The sequence below is a fragment of the Haliotis asinina genome, chromosome 9 (assembly GCF_037392515.1).
Source record: "Haliotis asinina isolate JCU_RB_2024 chromosome 9, JCU_Hal_asi_v2, whole genome shotgun sequence".
Classification (NCBI taxonomy): domain Eukaryota; kingdom Metazoa; phylum Mollusca; class Gastropoda; order Lepetellida; family Haliotidae; genus Haliotis; species Haliotis asinina.
In genome coordinates, this window is record NC_090288.1 from 46,962,736 (window position 1) to 46,981,234 (window position 18,499).

Consider the following 18,499-nt stretch of genomic DNA (forward strand, 5'->3'; position numbering starts at 1 on the left):
TAAGAATTTCCAGTTTTACATGCAATAATCATCACGTTTCTGTTTTGTGTAGAAAGAAAACTAGCCGTAAAATCACCAACCGTTAAAGGCAAGATTAGACGTGAATATTATTGCCGACACCAGGTATTCGCGAAACGGCTAGCCTGCTGCAAACCCCTTTAGATGTCCTTATATCTCCCGGATTCACCTGTTGTCAGTTACTACACACACACAGAGAGAGAGAGAGAGAGAGAGAGAGAGAGAGAGAGAGAGAGAGAGAAAGAGAGAGAGATAGGGAGAGAGAACGCGAGAGAGAGAATTTATGAATTTTATTGCAATGTCGTTTTTTTGTACTTGTGCGTGTATTGTACTAGTCATTGTGTTGTACTTTAAAACCGATTTGGACCCCGTTTCACAAATCTCTCGAAAGTCTAACGCCTTGTAACCTTTTCTCGTAGCATTCGTAGCTCCTATACTGTAACATAGGAAGTAAGAATGCTACGAGAAAAGTTACGAGACCTTAGGCTTACGAGAGGTTTGTGAAACCTGATGTTACGCTGCTATGGAAACAAAACAGTTGGTCATTCGTCTAATGATACAAGAAATGCTTTAACGAAACACACCCTCATAACAAGACGCAGAGATTTACATTTCTTATAGAGATGGATAATGCAATGTGTTTGTTACGCCCATTTGCTCTGACACAGGGAACAAGAGACCTAAAGGTTGAACACAACCGGTTGGATGTTGTTCCAAATCTCATCTAAAGGAAAGAAAAATCGTTCCTTGTGTTTACACAAAAGTAGAACATGATCTCTACCGGTGTGCCCCACTGGTGTAAACCATTCAATCTCTTTGGCTGTGATGTCACACCATTAACGCTGTCACAACATTGTAACATACGTGTCCTCGCACGACTGTAAAACCTGAAACCTAAACTGTGAACGGCATACAGAATCTCAGAGGTTGTCAAATCCAAGTAAGGCAAAGCTGACCGTGAAATAGGAAGCTCATTTAGGCCTATCGCTGGACGTCCGTGCCTGATGTTTTGCTTCCGTAAGTTAATACGTAAGTTAATTCCCTTAAAGGAGAATACTGAACCTATTTTTGGATGTATGGAAAAACGCATCCTGTTGATCACTTTTCGTTATCAAAATTTCTCAAAAAGTTTGTAAAACTCGCAAAAGAAACGTGAAAAACGGATTTCCGCCTATTACAGAAAAACTGACAGGTAATGAGGAGAAGCGGTATCACCTGGCATGAGGTCAAATGTGACTATTGACGGTGGCTTCCTTGGGTTATATTTGACCACTTGACACTGACCATGGATTCTGAATCCGTGTTCCCGACGTCATTTTTACCAGGAAGATAGAGCGTACCAATAAAAGCTGATTTTACATCGTGCAGCAGAAACGTCCAGTGAAGATGAAGAAGACAGACAGACAGACAGACAGACAGACAGACAGTTTTATTCGGTAATATACGGGCTTATGGCCCAATTTACAGTTGAGATATACTGCGTTTATAATGTCACGTGAACACAAATTAAAATAATTATCTAGCAATAAATATATGTTTTAACAAAGTTGGAACTGAATGTATAAGAAGAGGATTATGAGATGTTAGTAAATTTACCGTTAACATGTTGTTTGTATGGACATGTTTCATATGTGGAAGTTATCTCTCTCTCTCTCAAATCTTTATATTTATCGCAGACTAATAGTACATGAAATTCATCTTCAATACAACCCAGTTTACAGTTTGCGCATTCACTTAGTTCAGTATCTTCTTGTTTATGCCTTCTGGAAAAATTAATATTGAACTTGTTTAGGGAAAGTCTAAATTTACACATGGCTCTTATCAAATCCTTGTTTTCTAATAATGTTAATTGATTTTATCGAATTATAATGACATAAAAAGGATGAAGATGAAATACTATTGTGCCAATTTTGATAATACATATCTTGCAATGTTTGTTTTAATGGGGATAGAAATAGCTCTTCATCACCGAAGTCTTGCTCAATCCAGACAAAAGAATACCCACAAGTAAACACCAAAGTTCTAACATTTGAAACCCAGTTACAACTGGTCTTACCATTTTCATCGAGAGTTTTTAATACGTTATAACAATGATAAGGATATCGATGTCGTTCCATCTTTAGTTATTTACATCAATATTTGACCACTCTAACTTGGCTAAGAATGAAAAGAGGATAGCGAGCTATATCGCCTAAGATGGCCTTATTTGAGGCAAATTTCCCAACCCGTAAAAAGCGTTTAAAGTGATCTATGATGACTGAACTTTCTCTATTGCCTCACAATATTTTGTACCCCATATCTCTGACCCGTGTAACAAAATCGGCTCAATTTTCCCATCAAAAATAGAGCACGCTGTAGGAAATGGAACATTTACAAATTTTTTAAACAGTGTATAAACTGGAATAAGAGCTTTGGACGCTTGACATGCTAATTGCTTACAAGATACTGACCATGATAGTCTAGAAGAAATGAGTAATCCTAAATACTTATAATATGTCTTAATTTCTAAGGGAACACCATCGTACGTCCAGTGTTCATGCTGAGCAATTGTACCGCCATTTCTAAATACAATGACATTTTTTTTGTAAGTTGACTTCCAAACCCCATTTCTTACAAAATGAGGACAGCACGTTTAATTGTTTCTGCAGGCCACTGACAGTATATGAAAAGATAGCTACATCATCAGCAAAAGAAGTAACATTAAATCAACAATATCCGTGTCACAAATACACCACAACTACACTCTTTATATACTTCTGCTACGAGTTCATTAATGAACAAGATAAATAGGGCTGGGCTTAAAATGCAACCTTGTCTCACGCCACAAGAAGTGGAAAACCCTTTTGTTCTACCAGATGAAGTTTTAATACAAGCTTTTACAGAAGAATACACACTGCGAATGACGTTAAACAATTTTCCACGACAACCTTTAGTGAGCAGTACATATAACAATTTCTTTCTATCAACGTTATCAAAAGATTTTTTAAAATCAATAAATGCACAATAGAATCTACCTCTAGGCTTGCATAAATATTTTTTACACAATGCTTGCAATATGAATAGATTATGAACTGTCGAGTAATTTTGGCGAAAACCAGCTTGACATTCTCATAAAAGATAATTTATATCTAACCAAATTCTAAGACGGTTTTCTATAACAATAGTGCACAATTTACCTGTGACATTCAAAACAGAAATACTTCTATAACTGTTGAGGTCGGAACGTTTACCCGACTTAGACAAAGGCAAAATCACACCTATATTCCATGATTCTGGAACATCGCCAGTATATAAGACCCTAAAAGAAGTTTCAAATAAGGTATAATAATATTTCCCGACATTTTAAAAAATTCTAGGGGTAATCCATCCTGACCTGCAGATTTACCAATTTTTAAACTCTTCAAAGCATCTACTATTTCTCTATCAGTTGTTTCATCTGACAAAAGATCATCAGTGATAGGCAAATCATTACAATCTTCACACAAAATGAATTTATAAATTTGGAGATAAAACAGTCAAAATCGTTTACATCAGCATATTCACCTTTCGGATTTAACAACTTGTCGAAGTAATCGTACCAAATATCAGGAGATATCAAACAACTTGGAGCATTCCCATGTATTGCTTTTTTAATGTCTTCCAAAACTCTTAAAGTCTCCAAGCTCGGCAGACTTCTTTATATCATCACATACTTTGATATTATAAAAACGTTTCTTCATTTCACAACATTTTTTATATTCCGTTTTGGCATCCACATATAATTTTAAGTTTAAGTCACATTTAAATCGTCTAAATTTGTTAAGTAGAAAATAAACGAAGAAGAAGAATCCATCGAAACGGAGGCTCCAGTTTGATTCATTTCAATTGAATGTATTCTGTAGTTTGGCCAAGTGAACCAAAGCACAATTGATTGTGACGACATAGCCTTAATACGTGACAGGAAGAAAATATGTATATCTTCATAAAATGGAAAGCACATGTTTCATAAAAATTGCGACAAAAGTTATGGTTTGGGTAACTTTGAAACCGATAATATGTGCTTAGTGCTGTAAGGTATATAAGGTACATAATGATTTGGAAGTCGAGTCATTCTGTAAAAGTGGGGATGTACAAAGAGAGTACGCTAAATCTGGGAATATGCTCTGCTCTATCCAAACAAGTTGTGAAAAATAACGGACGGACATCCGAAACACATATATGTTTACTATTTTCATCAAGCTTTTGAGGAATAAATAACACTGGTGACTGTGACGGTGTGATTCCATTCTTAATATTTTTAACCAAACCTTTATAACACCTATTTGAATAGACACGTGCGCGTATCTACCACATCCACCCAATATTGCCTTATTTGATGCACACCTGCAAACATTTCGACATAATTCAAAGTACGTAGTTTGTACCTTTTCTGTGCATCCATAATACCTAGCCCCCCAAATTCCCGAACCATATAGTAGTACAGGCATGATTTCACTATAACATGTTTTACATGCAGCAGTAATGGAAATATGCTTACGATTACGAAATAATCTACACATGGAGCAAATTATTTGACTAGCTTTTAGGTAGATAGTTTGACATCCTTTTTGACCACTACAATGATGATGACAACAGAGCACAAAGGTATCTATAATATATTACAATTTTAACATCTTGACCACTTGATGTCAACATCGGAAAACTCGGGAACACGGACTGGTAAGTTCGTCAGATAGTCAGATAGTCAGATAGTGTCTGTAAGGGGGCAACAGGCCCATTATACAGGTACTATAGCACAGATACTTGTTGAGTAGAGGCATCCTGACATGGTGGCTAACAATTATAATACAATGTTAATGTATTTATACAAGAATAGCCGCTTTTACAAGACATATGCATTAGAAATATTTTAACGGGGAAGAACATTCGTCATATAAACAACTGTCGAATAATCGGTTTTGTAGGTTCGGTTATATTGTTAAGGTACGGAAGAGTCCTGAATGTTAAGGTGCCAAATTGTGATGCATAAACTTTATTCATGAAGTACGAATTGCTGTCTATCAGCAGTTTTGTTCATCCTAACATTTTACGCTGTATGCATTTTTTTACATCTTACAATCCATCCAACAGGTACATTTTGCTATTTCGTTCATCGGAATTCGTTTTGTGGAACCAAATCGTCTCCTAAAGTAAACGGCTTATGAAGTGTTTGTTTATAATGACATTCGAAACAAAAAGCGCGTTGTATGTTTGATGGGTAAAGTTGATTGATTCTCATTCTGAAGAAGAAGCAATTGTTTATTACAGTCACACCCTGGTAATGAGTCCAGCCTTTTTAGGCATATGAGACACAATGACAGAAGGATAAAAACCATGATGATATTAAACTGGCACAGCTGTAGTCAACCACGTTGTGTAACAGCCATCATACAGTGGCACAAACAAGCCTCAAGCACACGCAGCTACGGATAAGAACATAATATCTGATTGCATAACACTCCTCTATTCTATTCAAAAGTCAGACTGCTCAAACAAATTAAATACATAGATAATGGTATTACACACTCAAACACACACACACACACACACACACACACACACACACACACACACACACACATACACGTCACAAACATTGACCCTATCCACTCCCTGACCCTTGCACATCAATCTCGCCCCATTTACCCGCTCATACAAAGACAGTCGGAGTGTTTAGACGGTTGAATGACATAAATAATGGTATTACAGTTCACGCACACTGAGGTGCTTTCATTGTACTTTAAAATAGTCTTATGTGTGACTGTGATGAGTACATTCGAAGCCAAATGGTCTTGAAGTAAACGTGGAGGACTCGGAATGATCGGAACATTTCTCTTGCCTAAATCTGTCTTTTTTCTTGGAAAACGGATGAAATGTTCACGCTTTCATTAATAGATGATTTCGTGCAACCCAATGCAACAGAATAAACTTTCGTACCGTTTGCAAAAACGACAGAAACAACACGACTTGTATTCCTGGAGCGCTTGGTCTTTGGACTCTAGTCACATCTGAATTCACGTGACCTTCAGTGGAATATGCATAATGGCCAATGCTCAGATAACAGAAATTGTTTTCGCGATTAAGACGTAACTATGCATAGTTTGTTACTGAAACTTTGGGTATATGTTTCTGATGACTTTGGCTTTCACCCAGCAAATTATTGCAGTTCTCTCATATTCTCCTTTAATCGTTCATACCTTTGATGGGCTGTGAAGTCTATTTTTTGTGTCCCCCTGCCGTGGTATTACTGAAATATTAAAAGAAGCGGCACAAAGCCACAGGTACTCACTTAAACCTAGGAACTGCTGGGAATGTAAATATATACTGGACAAAATATGTTAGGGATATTACTATTATAAATGAAAGATATATTATCAGTGTTTCAATCAATAAATATATCACTATTAATGATTTCAAAAATTTACATATACCGTATATATCCCTAACTATTTTGTCCCGTGATTGAATGTTTAAAAGAGAGTGGGATGCAAGGTGCAATGAATGTTGACACAACTTGAATCTGTAAAGTGACACACGCCCCATTCGAAAACATGTTAATGTGATACCCTTTTCCTCGTCAACACCGTTTCTTTTCAAGGAGCACTTGTACATCCTCATTTATTCACCGTTTATTGTACGAGGTGTGTACTATCCTGCTTGTGATCGTCCAAAGCAGAGATGGTCTGCTCAACACTGGTACTGGCAATTCAGCTGGCGTTGTAAGAAATATACTGATATTGGTTTTGCACTTAAGAAATAAATGCTGTCCAATCCCTGGACGTCTTTATTGACATCCAGGATATATCACACACTCAATAATGAGTCAGGTTACATAAACAACATGACTGCATAATTATACGGTTCCGTTGTCTGGCCTGCTCGGTTCAAGCTTATAGTTACAGAGGTGTCAGAGGCCTTCAAGCACTGGGAGATACAGACTGGTTGTTATATTATAGTTGGTAGATAAGGCTGATGGGGTTATTTGATCAACTTACATGAATCAAAGTGAGTGAGGGAGGGAGTTAATATTTACCGTCATGTCAGCAATATCTCTGCCATATTGTGACGAAAACAATTTATACGACAGAGATGAAAACATTCTCAAGATAAAAACATTCTGAATAGTATTAACTGTAAATGATGCACAGTATACTAGAGTATTGCAGATACGAATATAAAAGTAGCATGTAAACCAAAAACATGTTATTTAAAGAATGCAATACAATACAAACCCGAGCTATAGATCACCATACCAGGGACCATGGGGACTTACAGTACCTTTGCACTTTGATCAGTCTGAACAAGATGACGATGATTGATACAGCATTGAATACACATTGAAGGAAAGTGTATTCTTTCTGCATCAGATGTTGTATATTTCTATCAATTCGATATCAATATGAAATACGTGCATGTTCTTGGTGATGATATTGGATTTAGGCAGTTTGGCTTCTTCGCGCCCATGTAGATACTCGTTACCACGTTAGAACAAATTGTTTGCAGCTTATCGTTTTAAGTTCGTATAATTTGCAAATGTGAATTAATGGACCATTAACAATGAAATTATTGTCAGACGTTAACAGTGTTTATCTTATTATTTGAAATTTCATTGTCGGTGTAACTGACTGATCCTGGTCGAATCCCGTATACCTGTAGTATCGATATGCCGATGACTCCGCAATATTTGATAATATTAAAAGTTGTATATGAGTCAGTAACCAAGTAATGATGAAGCGTAAGCAAAACTATAAAAGATATACATAAAAAAACGTAATACAAAATGTATCCGTGTTTGTGTAAAACACTGTCCTTTTTCCATGTCACACATTGGTATATATGTTGGTGGAACGATTGTACTCCTTCGCCATGTGATAGCACAGCTTGAACTGGTCCTGCAAACAACAAGGCTGGTCATGATAATGTACCATATCAATAATAACGAATGGACATAAGCATCATTATCAGCTTAGATTAAACGCTAAGGAGTGAGTGAGTGGGTTTAGTTTTCCGCTGCATTCAGCTATATGATAGCCATATGGCGACGGTCTGTAAATAATCGAGTCTGGACCAGACAATCCAGTGACCAACAACGTGAACATCGACCTGCGCAATTGGGAACCGATGAAATGTGTCAACCAAGTCGGCGAACCTGACCACCCGACCGCCTCTTACGACTAGCATAGTCGCAGATTAAACGTTAAACACATAGCCCAGTTGAACAACCGCATATAAATCCTGTCACACGAAGCTGCCTCCTTTCCAAATATTTGCAGATTGCTTTATCATCTTGAAAAACAAACAAATCCTGTGGCAATGTGAATTCCGATTGTGTCTGTGAAGTTATTTTGTGCAGTTCAGCGATTACAGAAGTTGCGAAATGTAGTCTGCCTACAAAGCTGCCTCCTTCGCTTCGAAAATATTTACAAATAATTTGATCATCTTTAAAAACATACAATTACCGTCGCTATGTGAATTTCGATTGCGTCTGTGATTTGCAGATCAGAGATTACATATGTTGCAATACGCAGTCCATATGTAGCGGACTACAAATAACTGCAGAGTTGTAGAAATATATCATTTGGATGAGTTATTCAACTTACAAAGGACTGTATAAACTGTGGTCTGACACGCTGTAGTTCCCTGATGGTGATGAAGATGTCCACGTCTCTGTCCAATCTCAGTCTGCTGATGATGTTCAGGACACTGCAGATGACGCCGCTCACGCTGGCACCGTCACTGATTCATAGAAACCACGACAACGTGCAAGCTACAAAGCGCTCAAGCAGCATTGTCTATGGAAATCATACACGTTTCAATTTGTAAATTTACTTTTTCAATCATTAATTTTGTTGTTTCATATATAGAATTGTCAGTATCAACTGTCGGTTCAATATTGTCTGTGAGTACGTTTTCAAATGTATATGATAAATCTAAATCAGAAATTATGTATTTTCATATTTGTAATTGTATAGCCATAGTAATAATGCATTCTCCACGATTCATGTTCTTATAACTGCACGGAATGGCATCAGATAAATACATACTGGCAGTGGATAAGGACCGTGTGGTCTTCAGAGCAGATAATTCTGTCCACCAGATTGATTAGTTCCAGAAGTGAGACACTGTTGGACGTCATATCAAGTGACCGGAGACTGAACAAGGTGACTGACTGCTCGCTACCCTAAGCAATATTGAAACATCAACAATTGTTTAGTGAACAACATGTATCCGATATGTAGAAAGTACCTTCATATTAATATATATTTGACCAATACAATACCAAACTGATTTGACGTTTTGTGATGGTTTAGATATACATGATAGTTGTATTGCCTTTGTCATTACACAGTTCATACGATCACAGTGTACGTTCATTTTGATCATTGATTGCTTTAAATAACAAAACAAACCTTCTTGTCATGTGCAAGTATAAGCTTTCTCTCGTTGTAAATTGCATCGCCCTTGTCAGGAATGGTTGCTCCTTGTTTCACGTTAAATGGCCCATTCCTCAATACTTTGTTCTTCTTTGGGTACATATCATCCGTATCCTAGAAAACAAAGTGAAATGCTGGAATCACGTTTTGTTTACAGATTTCAGCAGCAGCTGTTCCAAGTTTAATAAAGAAGATGATTCGCATTATCAAAATTGTCCACCCTCTGGAGAACAAAATACCATGATGAGATCCCCATTATGTTGTCCGCACATTCCCATGTTTCGCGCCCTCTAAGCTGAGATATTGTAATGAAACTTCAAAGAAATACACATGTTGCCTTCCATTTACTCTGTACACTTAATATGTTACCATCAACAGCCAGGTTGAATCAGGTTGAATGTCACGTGTTGCTTTCCCCGTCTACGATCAATCACCAATTACATCGTTAACGTTTAAAACACACAAATCATTGTCTAAACTAACAAAAGCCAAAAGATGTTCCACGAAATATGAAGGAACAAATGAATGATCATTTCGTGCAAATTTACATACACGTTTTATTAAATATAGAATTGATACAAATGAAGGAAAGACAGCTACGAACACATTGTTGTTACCTTTGAGTCATCCAGACAGACGATGGTGAAACAGGCATGGTCGTACACAAGTCTCCAGAAGTCTACTACAGTGTCTGGTAGCGGGGTCTGGGTGACTATCATGGTCGATGGCCGAAGTACGGACTGGCGTAAACATATTGATTAAGAGATCTGGTATGGGTTTACTTGTGGGAATATTCTTAAAGTAACATTTTAGGTAAAACGGGAAGTGCTGCTTTTTCATTTTACCTATGTAAGGAATTAAACGTGAGTCTTTGGCTTGATGCGCAAAAGCTTTAACACCAACGCTATCAGAAACACCCAGTAAAAGCATGAGTTCATGACAATTACTAGAGTATCAAGAGGGATGACAACTAAGTGAGGTTATATGGTAGATATAAAGAAAACATGTCATTGTCAGTATGGTATCAACGATTATAATCCATGTTATGTTGGTTGTGATGGCAACGCTATGTTTGTTGCCTCAACGGTTCAGCATATCTGACATCAATAGTACACAGTACACATTTGCCCCAGTATGTAGCGCTCTATGATTTCGTGATCATGTTGTTGAGCATTCCAAGGAGGATTGAAAGGCATACGTACTGGCAAAACCACAGCATTGATGTAGTCATTCCTACTCTGCACTTGAGTACACAGGTAGGGTCTTGACTTGTTTCCTACAACAATGCATCAGGCACACGATTGGGATTTTCTATTAAAATTTAAATGCACATGAACATGTATATTGTGTTAGGGACATGGTTATCAGTAATATATTAGCATGTCTTTTTCTGGTCCACCAAATCAATCTTGCGGTTGTATTTGGGAGTACTGGGGTCAAGATCAGATCAGGACAAGCCAATGAGTGATTAAATGAACAACGCCCCATGATGCCGGTTTAAGACTTATGACTGATGAGTTTCTGAAGATCTAGACCCGAGTACTTGTGTCAAATGTTATACATGACGAGGCCATGCTAAAAGGAATACCCATAGGCCGAAGTTAAATCAGTATCAATATGAAAGTTAGTGCAGTGATGTGATGAAAGTGTTGGATATATGATATGTACCAGGGAGGATTTTACTGTTCCTATTTTTGGCCGCGTTCTCTGGTAGCAAGGCATGTGAAGTTTTCTCCTCTGGTAGGTCAGATGTCTGAACTTGAAGTAGCTGAAGAAATACGGAAAAGACTTATCATGAAGTCTCAGTGGAATTTTTTAACAAATAGTGAATATTGTACGTGTTATACGCAAAATAAAACAAAACTGTGCATGTTAATCATTTTGATAAAAAACAATTTCCAGAAATTGTACGAACATACACTTACTTTAAACTGTTTTTTCAGTACGTTCTCTTGATGTGTTGTAAATGTCCTGTCCACACCAAACGTTTGGTCAAACTCAGACGAAGTGTAGAGTGTTCCTCGACTGTTGAGAGCCTCCAAGACCACGTCATGCACAAACTCGTACTGGTTCTGAATGGAACATATCAATTATTCCAACCTCATCTAAACACTGCAATGACCTTTCGATCATATTTGTCTGAACAAGCATTTAAGGTATGATGTCAGTGTATTTGAGTGAAATAAGCGATAAAGATGAGATAATGCCGCAACAATCAACAAAAAGTATCCATGTATTCAATTGGATACGTCTCATTTTCTTACGAATCGTCAAAGAGAGTATTGCTTCAAGATGCAAGCACTTCAATACAATATGTGATTGTTAATACAGAATAAGACATCTAGCTCAACTGTTGGCCTCAGGCATCAAAAACTAATGTCTAAGTGTCGGTTACAGAAGGATACATCTTTTCAATGTTAAGTGAAGCATGATATTGCTTACCGCTTTCTGCACCATGTTCATCCTGTTCTGTCTCATTTTGCCAACACACATGTACACGTTGACCCTGTTGTCACTCGCAGCTTCGTCCATCAGGTAGTCCAGCGCAATGAACGTTCCAGTTCTTCCTACCCCAGCACTGAATAAAACAAACAGCATTACTGCTCATGTTTGAACATCGTCGATCTCCAGTGTGGGAAAACGAGAACTGACTCCTTGTTTATAAGAGTATACGTCCGTGGACGTGACAAGGACTTATTAGCTGACACCAATGGGTTCACCCATCTACTAGTTACCGGCACTATGGATGCATGATCACTTCACCTGTGTCCAACTTTAAAACAATAATGAGCAGCTGTGGTGCGTGTATTGTGTCACTGTGACCCCTGCCTACACTGTAAGCTGGTCCCATTAAGGCAACCACATACTGCATATGTTACTGATTCCATCTAATTACTATTGGCTTAAAGTTGGTGTTTGTACTATGCCTGTGATGCATGACGTTATATGTTATCTGACACCATACGTACACGATTGGTCATTGTATACACAAACTTTTTATCTTTGTAAAACAGGATTGCTGACATGTTTTATAGCATTTTTATTCTTTTGTCACCTGTTATAAATTACCTTGCAGTTTACCAGGAAGAACTCTCTAAAGCAAGTGCTATTATAAGTAACTGTAGACAGTGATCCCACTTGGAACGCCTGGTCATTCTATAATTCTTTACATAAATGCTATGTCTTGTATCCATTCTGGGTCTGTGTCGGATGTACATTACCTGCAGTGCACTACCATGGGTCCCCTGGTCATGTCACCCTGTTTGACCAATCTCCAGAAGTTAACGAGCGCAGGAGCAGAAGGAACACCATGGTCAGGCCAAGATAGGAAGTGGTAGTGCGTCACAGTCCTCTCGACGCCCTGTATGTATAAAATTCACTCTTATCCATTATCACATGGAGGTGTCTTTTAGCAATCGTGTAGGACAGTTCTTATGATATGGTTGATTCCAAGAAAGTCTAGTAGAGGAAGCATGTGCATCTGTTTGTGTTCTTTCCAAATATTGTGTAACTGTAGACAATTAACATACAGTGTCTCTACCGAGCCGTATGGTCAGAACAGCACCAGATACTGTGTTTCGTAATCTTTAGATTATATGCATCCGTGCATTGAAGCTCTTGTTGATAATCATTTAGCTGTAAGGAACTTTACCTGCATAAGTTACAGAGATTTGATGGAGTCTTTGCCTAAACATAGGTGTACATTGTATCTAGCTGTTTGTACACGGGCATCTATCAACAGCCCACACATGTCAAATGTTGAATATGTACATGGAAGGTCAAGTAAGCAAATATGCAAACTTACGGATTTCTTTACCCGAAACTTGGATATTTTGTAGTCAGCCCTTACTGTGACATTCGTGTTCATCACCTGGACGTGCCCGTATGTTTTCGTCTTGTTCTCATCAGGCCAATAGTGTTCACATTTTGTCTGAGAAATACGTTTTTTTATGAACAAACACTGATATTGCATTTAACAATACATTGTTATGAACAAACTCTGATACTGCATTTAACAAGTAAAGAAAATTTCATTTGATCGAGCGAGTATATTTTTCACATTTAATGCAGATATGGAAAAATATAAAAAAGCAACCATTAACGTTAAAACCCCTCCTACCTTGTTCATCTCCATCAGTCTCGTCAGCATGACTATCTGTGTGACGTCCTCCTGCCACACCATCCGCCAGAAATCATGGACTGTACCGGGCTTGGGTCCTTAGTGCATGAAAGTATTACAAACATCTTCTTAAAAGTTAACTAAATCATATATCATGATGTCTGACCACCATCTTAACATAATGAATAGAACAGAGAACGTGTAATGAAAATGATGAAAAAGAGACCCAACCGGCCTTACCTTGGGTGGCTATGTATTTTGGACTGTCATCGTATCCCTGGGAACAGATATATAATTATTGCCATCAATAACTATAGGTAAGTTTAATCACGCTTATACGTGTTACATGGGCATGATTGAAATATATAGTACATTTCCACAATTTCTTTCTAAACAACATAAAACTAATATTTAAAAACTCACTTAACGGCAATAAATTCATCATAATAATGAGATGTGCAGATCGTAGTGGAATCTACTCACCAAAATATTATTTGCATTGATGTAATCCTCTCCTTCTTTCAACACAACCCTCGAGTCATCATCTGACAAAACACACGTAAGTGACTCAACGATATTTCCGTGCGGACGATAGATGGAGCAAGTAATTCACCAAAGTTGTTTTTTTCGCTTTGAGTGAGTGAGTGAGTGAGTTAGGTTTTACGTCGCACTTAGCAATATTCCAGCTATATGGCGACGGTCTGTAAATAATCGTGTCTGGACCAGACAATCCTGTGATCAACAACGTGAGCATCGATCTGCGCAATTGGGAACCGATGACATGTGTCAACCAAGTCAGCTAGTCTGACCACCCGATCCCGTTTGTCGCCTCTTACGACAAGCATAGTCGCCTTTTACGGCAAGCATGGGTTGCTGAAGGCCTATTCTACCCCGGGACCTTCACGGGTATTTCCGCTTTGCAATAAATGATGTAACATGTATGTGCATAATAGATTATTTACACTGGCAATATTCTTAAATTTCTTGCTGGTAATCTATTTATTGTACTGTCATTTTTATGTCAAAATATGGCTGAAAATTGCCTAGGTGTCAATAAATTGTAACTCACTCATTCATTTACAATTACGATACCATGTTGTAGTTGAAACGGTGAGCCCAACGGGCGCTTATTGGTGGAAAAGGTTTTGGTCGATTGATGACTAAGGACTCCTAAAGTATATTAAAATTTACCTAACCATGACAAAGCATTGTTTTCAGTGAGCCATAATGTCATGCATGTTGCCAATAAAATGCAATGGGCGATTTACTTACACGCATAAAGGGCAAGAAAACGGTTCTTGTTCCTGTTGTCTGCTTTCTTACCAGCCTCATGTGGATGTCTTGCTCCATACGGGATGCTCTGAAATAGTGCCACGTGGCACGTGTTCATGAATATATAGAAGGTGTACAGGATTATTAAAATGTTGACAAGTTATGATATCCATTCTAACAGCTAACTACTTCGAGCATTTCTACTATCCTATCAGCTATGAGATGAATACAATATTGAAATGTTATTGGTTATGGTGTAGGAGGATATTTCTTACAATATTCTCATGACTATTTATACCACAAGTAGGCTTCTGTCGTTCTCACGTGGGAATATGGGCTTTGAGGTGAACACTATACTACCAAAAGTGCTTTTGTCCGTTTATTATAAAGATATTAGATGTGAAACTCCAAGGACTTTACAATGGTAAAACGACCTATTTTAGGAAGCTTTGGGAACAAGCAGAAGCATTTGTTTCAAGACAACACTGCATGATAAATATGAAGTTCAAGGACGAACACTGTGCCAGAAATGAACAGAAAATGATTGAATCTTAAACTGCATGCATATGTTTCGATAAAGGTTATAGCATTGGTCTTCAGCAACTCTTGTTTGTCGTAAGAGGAGTTGAACGATGACGAATGTTCACGCTAAATTGGGTACTGCATCTTGTGGTATCCGAATTGATTAGACTGATGTTCATGATGGGAATCACTGGACGATAAGGTCCAGACTCGATTATTTAAACAGCGGTCATATACCTGAACAACTGGCGGTAAATGCTAGTAACAAAATATAACAGATTAACGTGAAAAAGAAACCTGAAATTCTGTTTCGAAGGAAGCCTTTTTCTTCTTCTCGTTTACTGACTGTTGGAATTTATCAAGCGTCACATGAGGTTGAATCCAGTTGTAGTAGGCAGAAGACGCCTCGTCGCTGACGTCAACTTCAGTCTCAACAGAAAACAGGTCATCGTCATCTTCTTCCATTGCAGGAGGTAGACTTGGCGTGGATTTACTCTCTGATGACTTATCTAAATAATACAAATGTACAGGGGCGAACATATGAAACATTTGTTATGAACTAGCTAAATCGTATAAAATCAGCTCGCTGACTTGGTTGACACATGTCATCGGTTCCCAATTGTGCAGATCGATGCTCATTTTTGATCACTCACGTCTGGATTGTCTGGTCCAGATTTGATCATTCACAAACCGCCGCCATATAGCTGGAATATTGCTGAGTGCGGGATAAAACTCACTCACTCACTATTAAAAGTATTCCCACCTGAAATTTCTAATCTACTAACCATTCATGTAATACCATCCGTATGAGCCAAGAACACATACGTATTGTTATATCCGTTTCCACGTTTTCAGCCCCAAAACACAAAAAAATAATGTTTATGGATCATGTACGAGGTAGAAACAGCATTGTTTCAGAATTTAACAACTCGATACGACCCACTATGTTAAAACCCAGAAGGCGTGAAACACGTCGACTTATTTTAGACAGCTGATTTTCTTTTAAAAAATCATCAATTCTTTAGGCGACATCGATCATATGAAGTGCATATCAGATATTTTGGAAAAGATACAATTTGATTTGATATGCCAATTTTCATGACGTTGCACCAACACAGTGGTTACCCTTGTACAACGACACGTGCTATATAATCATAATTATATAATGTATGACAAACAGTATTGGATAAATTAAGAAAATACCTTTACGTGCTGCTACTGGAAATGTTCTCAGCGAGGACGGCATTCTTACGTCATCCTTCTTCAGTCTTTTTCTTCCAAAGAATACATGATTAGATAAACATATTATAAGCAGTTTATACACAATAACGAAAGTATACGAAAGGACACTCGACTGAAATAATATTTTCCTGAATAAAATCAAATATGAAGAAAGTTTAGACTTTACCTTCTCCGACAAACGACGATAACCACTACAACAACGACGACCAAAACAGCTGCAGCTGTCCCGCCAACTACACCCGCCAAGAAACTGTCTTCTGTCACAAAACAAACAGATAACATTGGCAACGACAAACATTGCGTCTGCGTTGAAAAGATTATTGCGCCAGCGTAGACGCTTAAATAATAACTAGAGCAAGAAAACAAAGGCACGTGAACAACAATATATAAGAATCCCGGCGTTATGTAATGTCAAAATCAGAGTTTGCATTATATAATTCGACTTTAACAATCTCGAAAGCCATTCTTAGTGGGTAAACATGTCTGTATATGAGTATGTTTATCTAAAGAACTTGACTACAGTTCCCCAATCGAAAACGTCCGCGTGATTCCATGGTAGACAAAAGCAATGTAAAATACCATTATTCGCAAATTCGTAATATCAGCATCAGGACATGGTTCTTCAGGTGACATAAGTCCATACTCAGAGATTCGAAAATGCTCATTGTCTTGGTTTTTAGCGCTGCACACGTAATCATTGTGACACAAACTGGTTACGCGGTCCTCGCAAATCAGAAACACATTTGCACAGTTTTGAAGTATCAAACTTGTTTTGAAACATGTCATGCTAACCTCATAAAAACATTTTTCATCATTTGAAAGCATTCTGTTCCGTACGTAGTAAGAATATTGTATGACTTGGATCAAAGCCTCAGCAATTACTCAAGACCTGTGAAGATCCGTGACCAACAAAATCGTAAGGGGTGACCAACAAAATCGGGTGGCCAGGTGTGGTGGCTTGGATTATACATGTCATTGTATCCTGATTGCATCGTGCGATGCGTGTTATGCCACTCAATGTTTGGTCTGGTCAAGACATTATTTTCCTGGCACCGTCATACATCTGAATAAATGCTGACTGCGGCTTCAGAGAACAAAACAATAAACAACTTACTGCAAGTGTCTCCTATCCACCATGTTTCACAGCCATTAGGACATGTTCCAGAAGTCTTGTTACACACATCACCGTTCTGGCATTTCCCGCAATGGAAGTCACAGTTGGTACCGTGTTTACCGTCAACACATGCTAAATATATTTAGAACACAAAAATATTTACACATTATACTATTCGTCGTATTACTACGGAAACGTCCTAGTGCCACAGCCTGATTTTTTTATCTCCTAATTATGACTTAATATTTCCTAATTAGTACTTAATATTTCCTAATTAGTACTTAATATCTCCCAATTAAGACTTAATATCTCCTAATTAGGACTTAGTATCTACTAATTAGTACATAGTATCTCCTAATTAGGACTTAATATAGGACTTAGTATCTACTAATTAGTACATGGTATCTCCCAATTAGGACATAGTATCTCCTAATTAGGACTTAATATCTACTAATTTGGACTTATTAGAATTTAGAGGTTTGCACTGGATCGGGCAAGATGGTTGCCTTCGTTGTCTCAACCTTGATTTGAACAGCGTTTTTAATTGGCATTGGTTTTCATTTGTCTGCGCCATCATTGTGGAATTCTTGAGAGGCATTTAGAAGTCGCTGAATATAATAAGACGAGTATACTGATGACAACTTCTTTTTATTGTCTAACACGACGTCTCGACTCATTTCAACCAGACCGGAATAGTTCACTGTCTGATTTGGCATTGTCCAAACTGGGTCGAACAGTAAATACCATGAAAACATCTCC

The 18,499-nt window shown here is 37.8% G+C and overlaps 1 protein-coding gene across 3 annotated transcripts in view; it reads right to left on the reverse strand.

Moving 5' to 3' along the window:
• Positions 1-6,628: 6,628 nt before the first annotated feature.
• Positions 6,629-18,499, reverse strand: part of LOC137297039 (receptor-type tyrosine-protein phosphatase epsilon-like) — a 46,708-nt gene continuing 34,837 nt past the window's right edge. For 2 of the 3 annotated variants that reach the window (XM_067828988.1, XM_067828989.1), the window contains exons 9-27: positions 17,741-17,872; positions 16,793-16,883; positions 16,588-16,658; positions 15,682-15,893; positions 14,863-14,950; positions 14,074-14,135; positions 13,831-13,867; positions 13,591-13,688; positions 13,276-13,401; positions 12,692-12,831; positions 11,913-12,048; positions 11,396-11,542; positions 11,139-11,238; positions 10,673-10,746; positions 10,088-10,210; positions 9,447-9,584; positions 9,081-9,217; positions 8,637-8,772; positions 6,630-7,928 (exon numbers count right to left, since the gene is read on the reverse strand). In XM_067828988.1, the coding sequence (XP_067685089.1) occupies positions 7,857-7,928; positions 8,637-8,772; positions 9,081-9,217; positions 9,447-9,584; positions 10,088-10,210; positions 10,673-10,746; positions 11,139-11,238; positions 11,396-11,542; positions 11,913-12,048; positions 12,692-12,831; positions 13,276-13,401; positions 13,591-13,688; positions 13,831-13,867; positions 14,074-14,135; positions 14,863-14,950; positions 15,682-15,893; positions 16,588-16,658; positions 16,793-16,883; positions 17,741-17,872 (2,120 nt within the window). In that variant the 3' untranslated portion in view covers positions 6,630-7,856. Of the gene's footprint in view, positions 7,929-8,636; positions 8,773-9,080; positions 9,218-9,446; positions 9,585-10,087; positions 10,211-10,672; positions 10,747-11,138; positions 11,239-11,395; positions 11,543-11,912; positions 12,049-12,691; positions 12,832-13,275; positions 13,402-13,590; positions 13,689-13,830; positions 13,868-14,073; positions 14,136-14,862; positions 14,951-15,681; positions 15,894-16,587; positions 16,659-16,792; positions 16,884-17,740; positions 17,873-18,499 lie in introns of all 3 variants that reach the window. The other variant, XM_067828991.1, reaches the window with a different exon arrangement.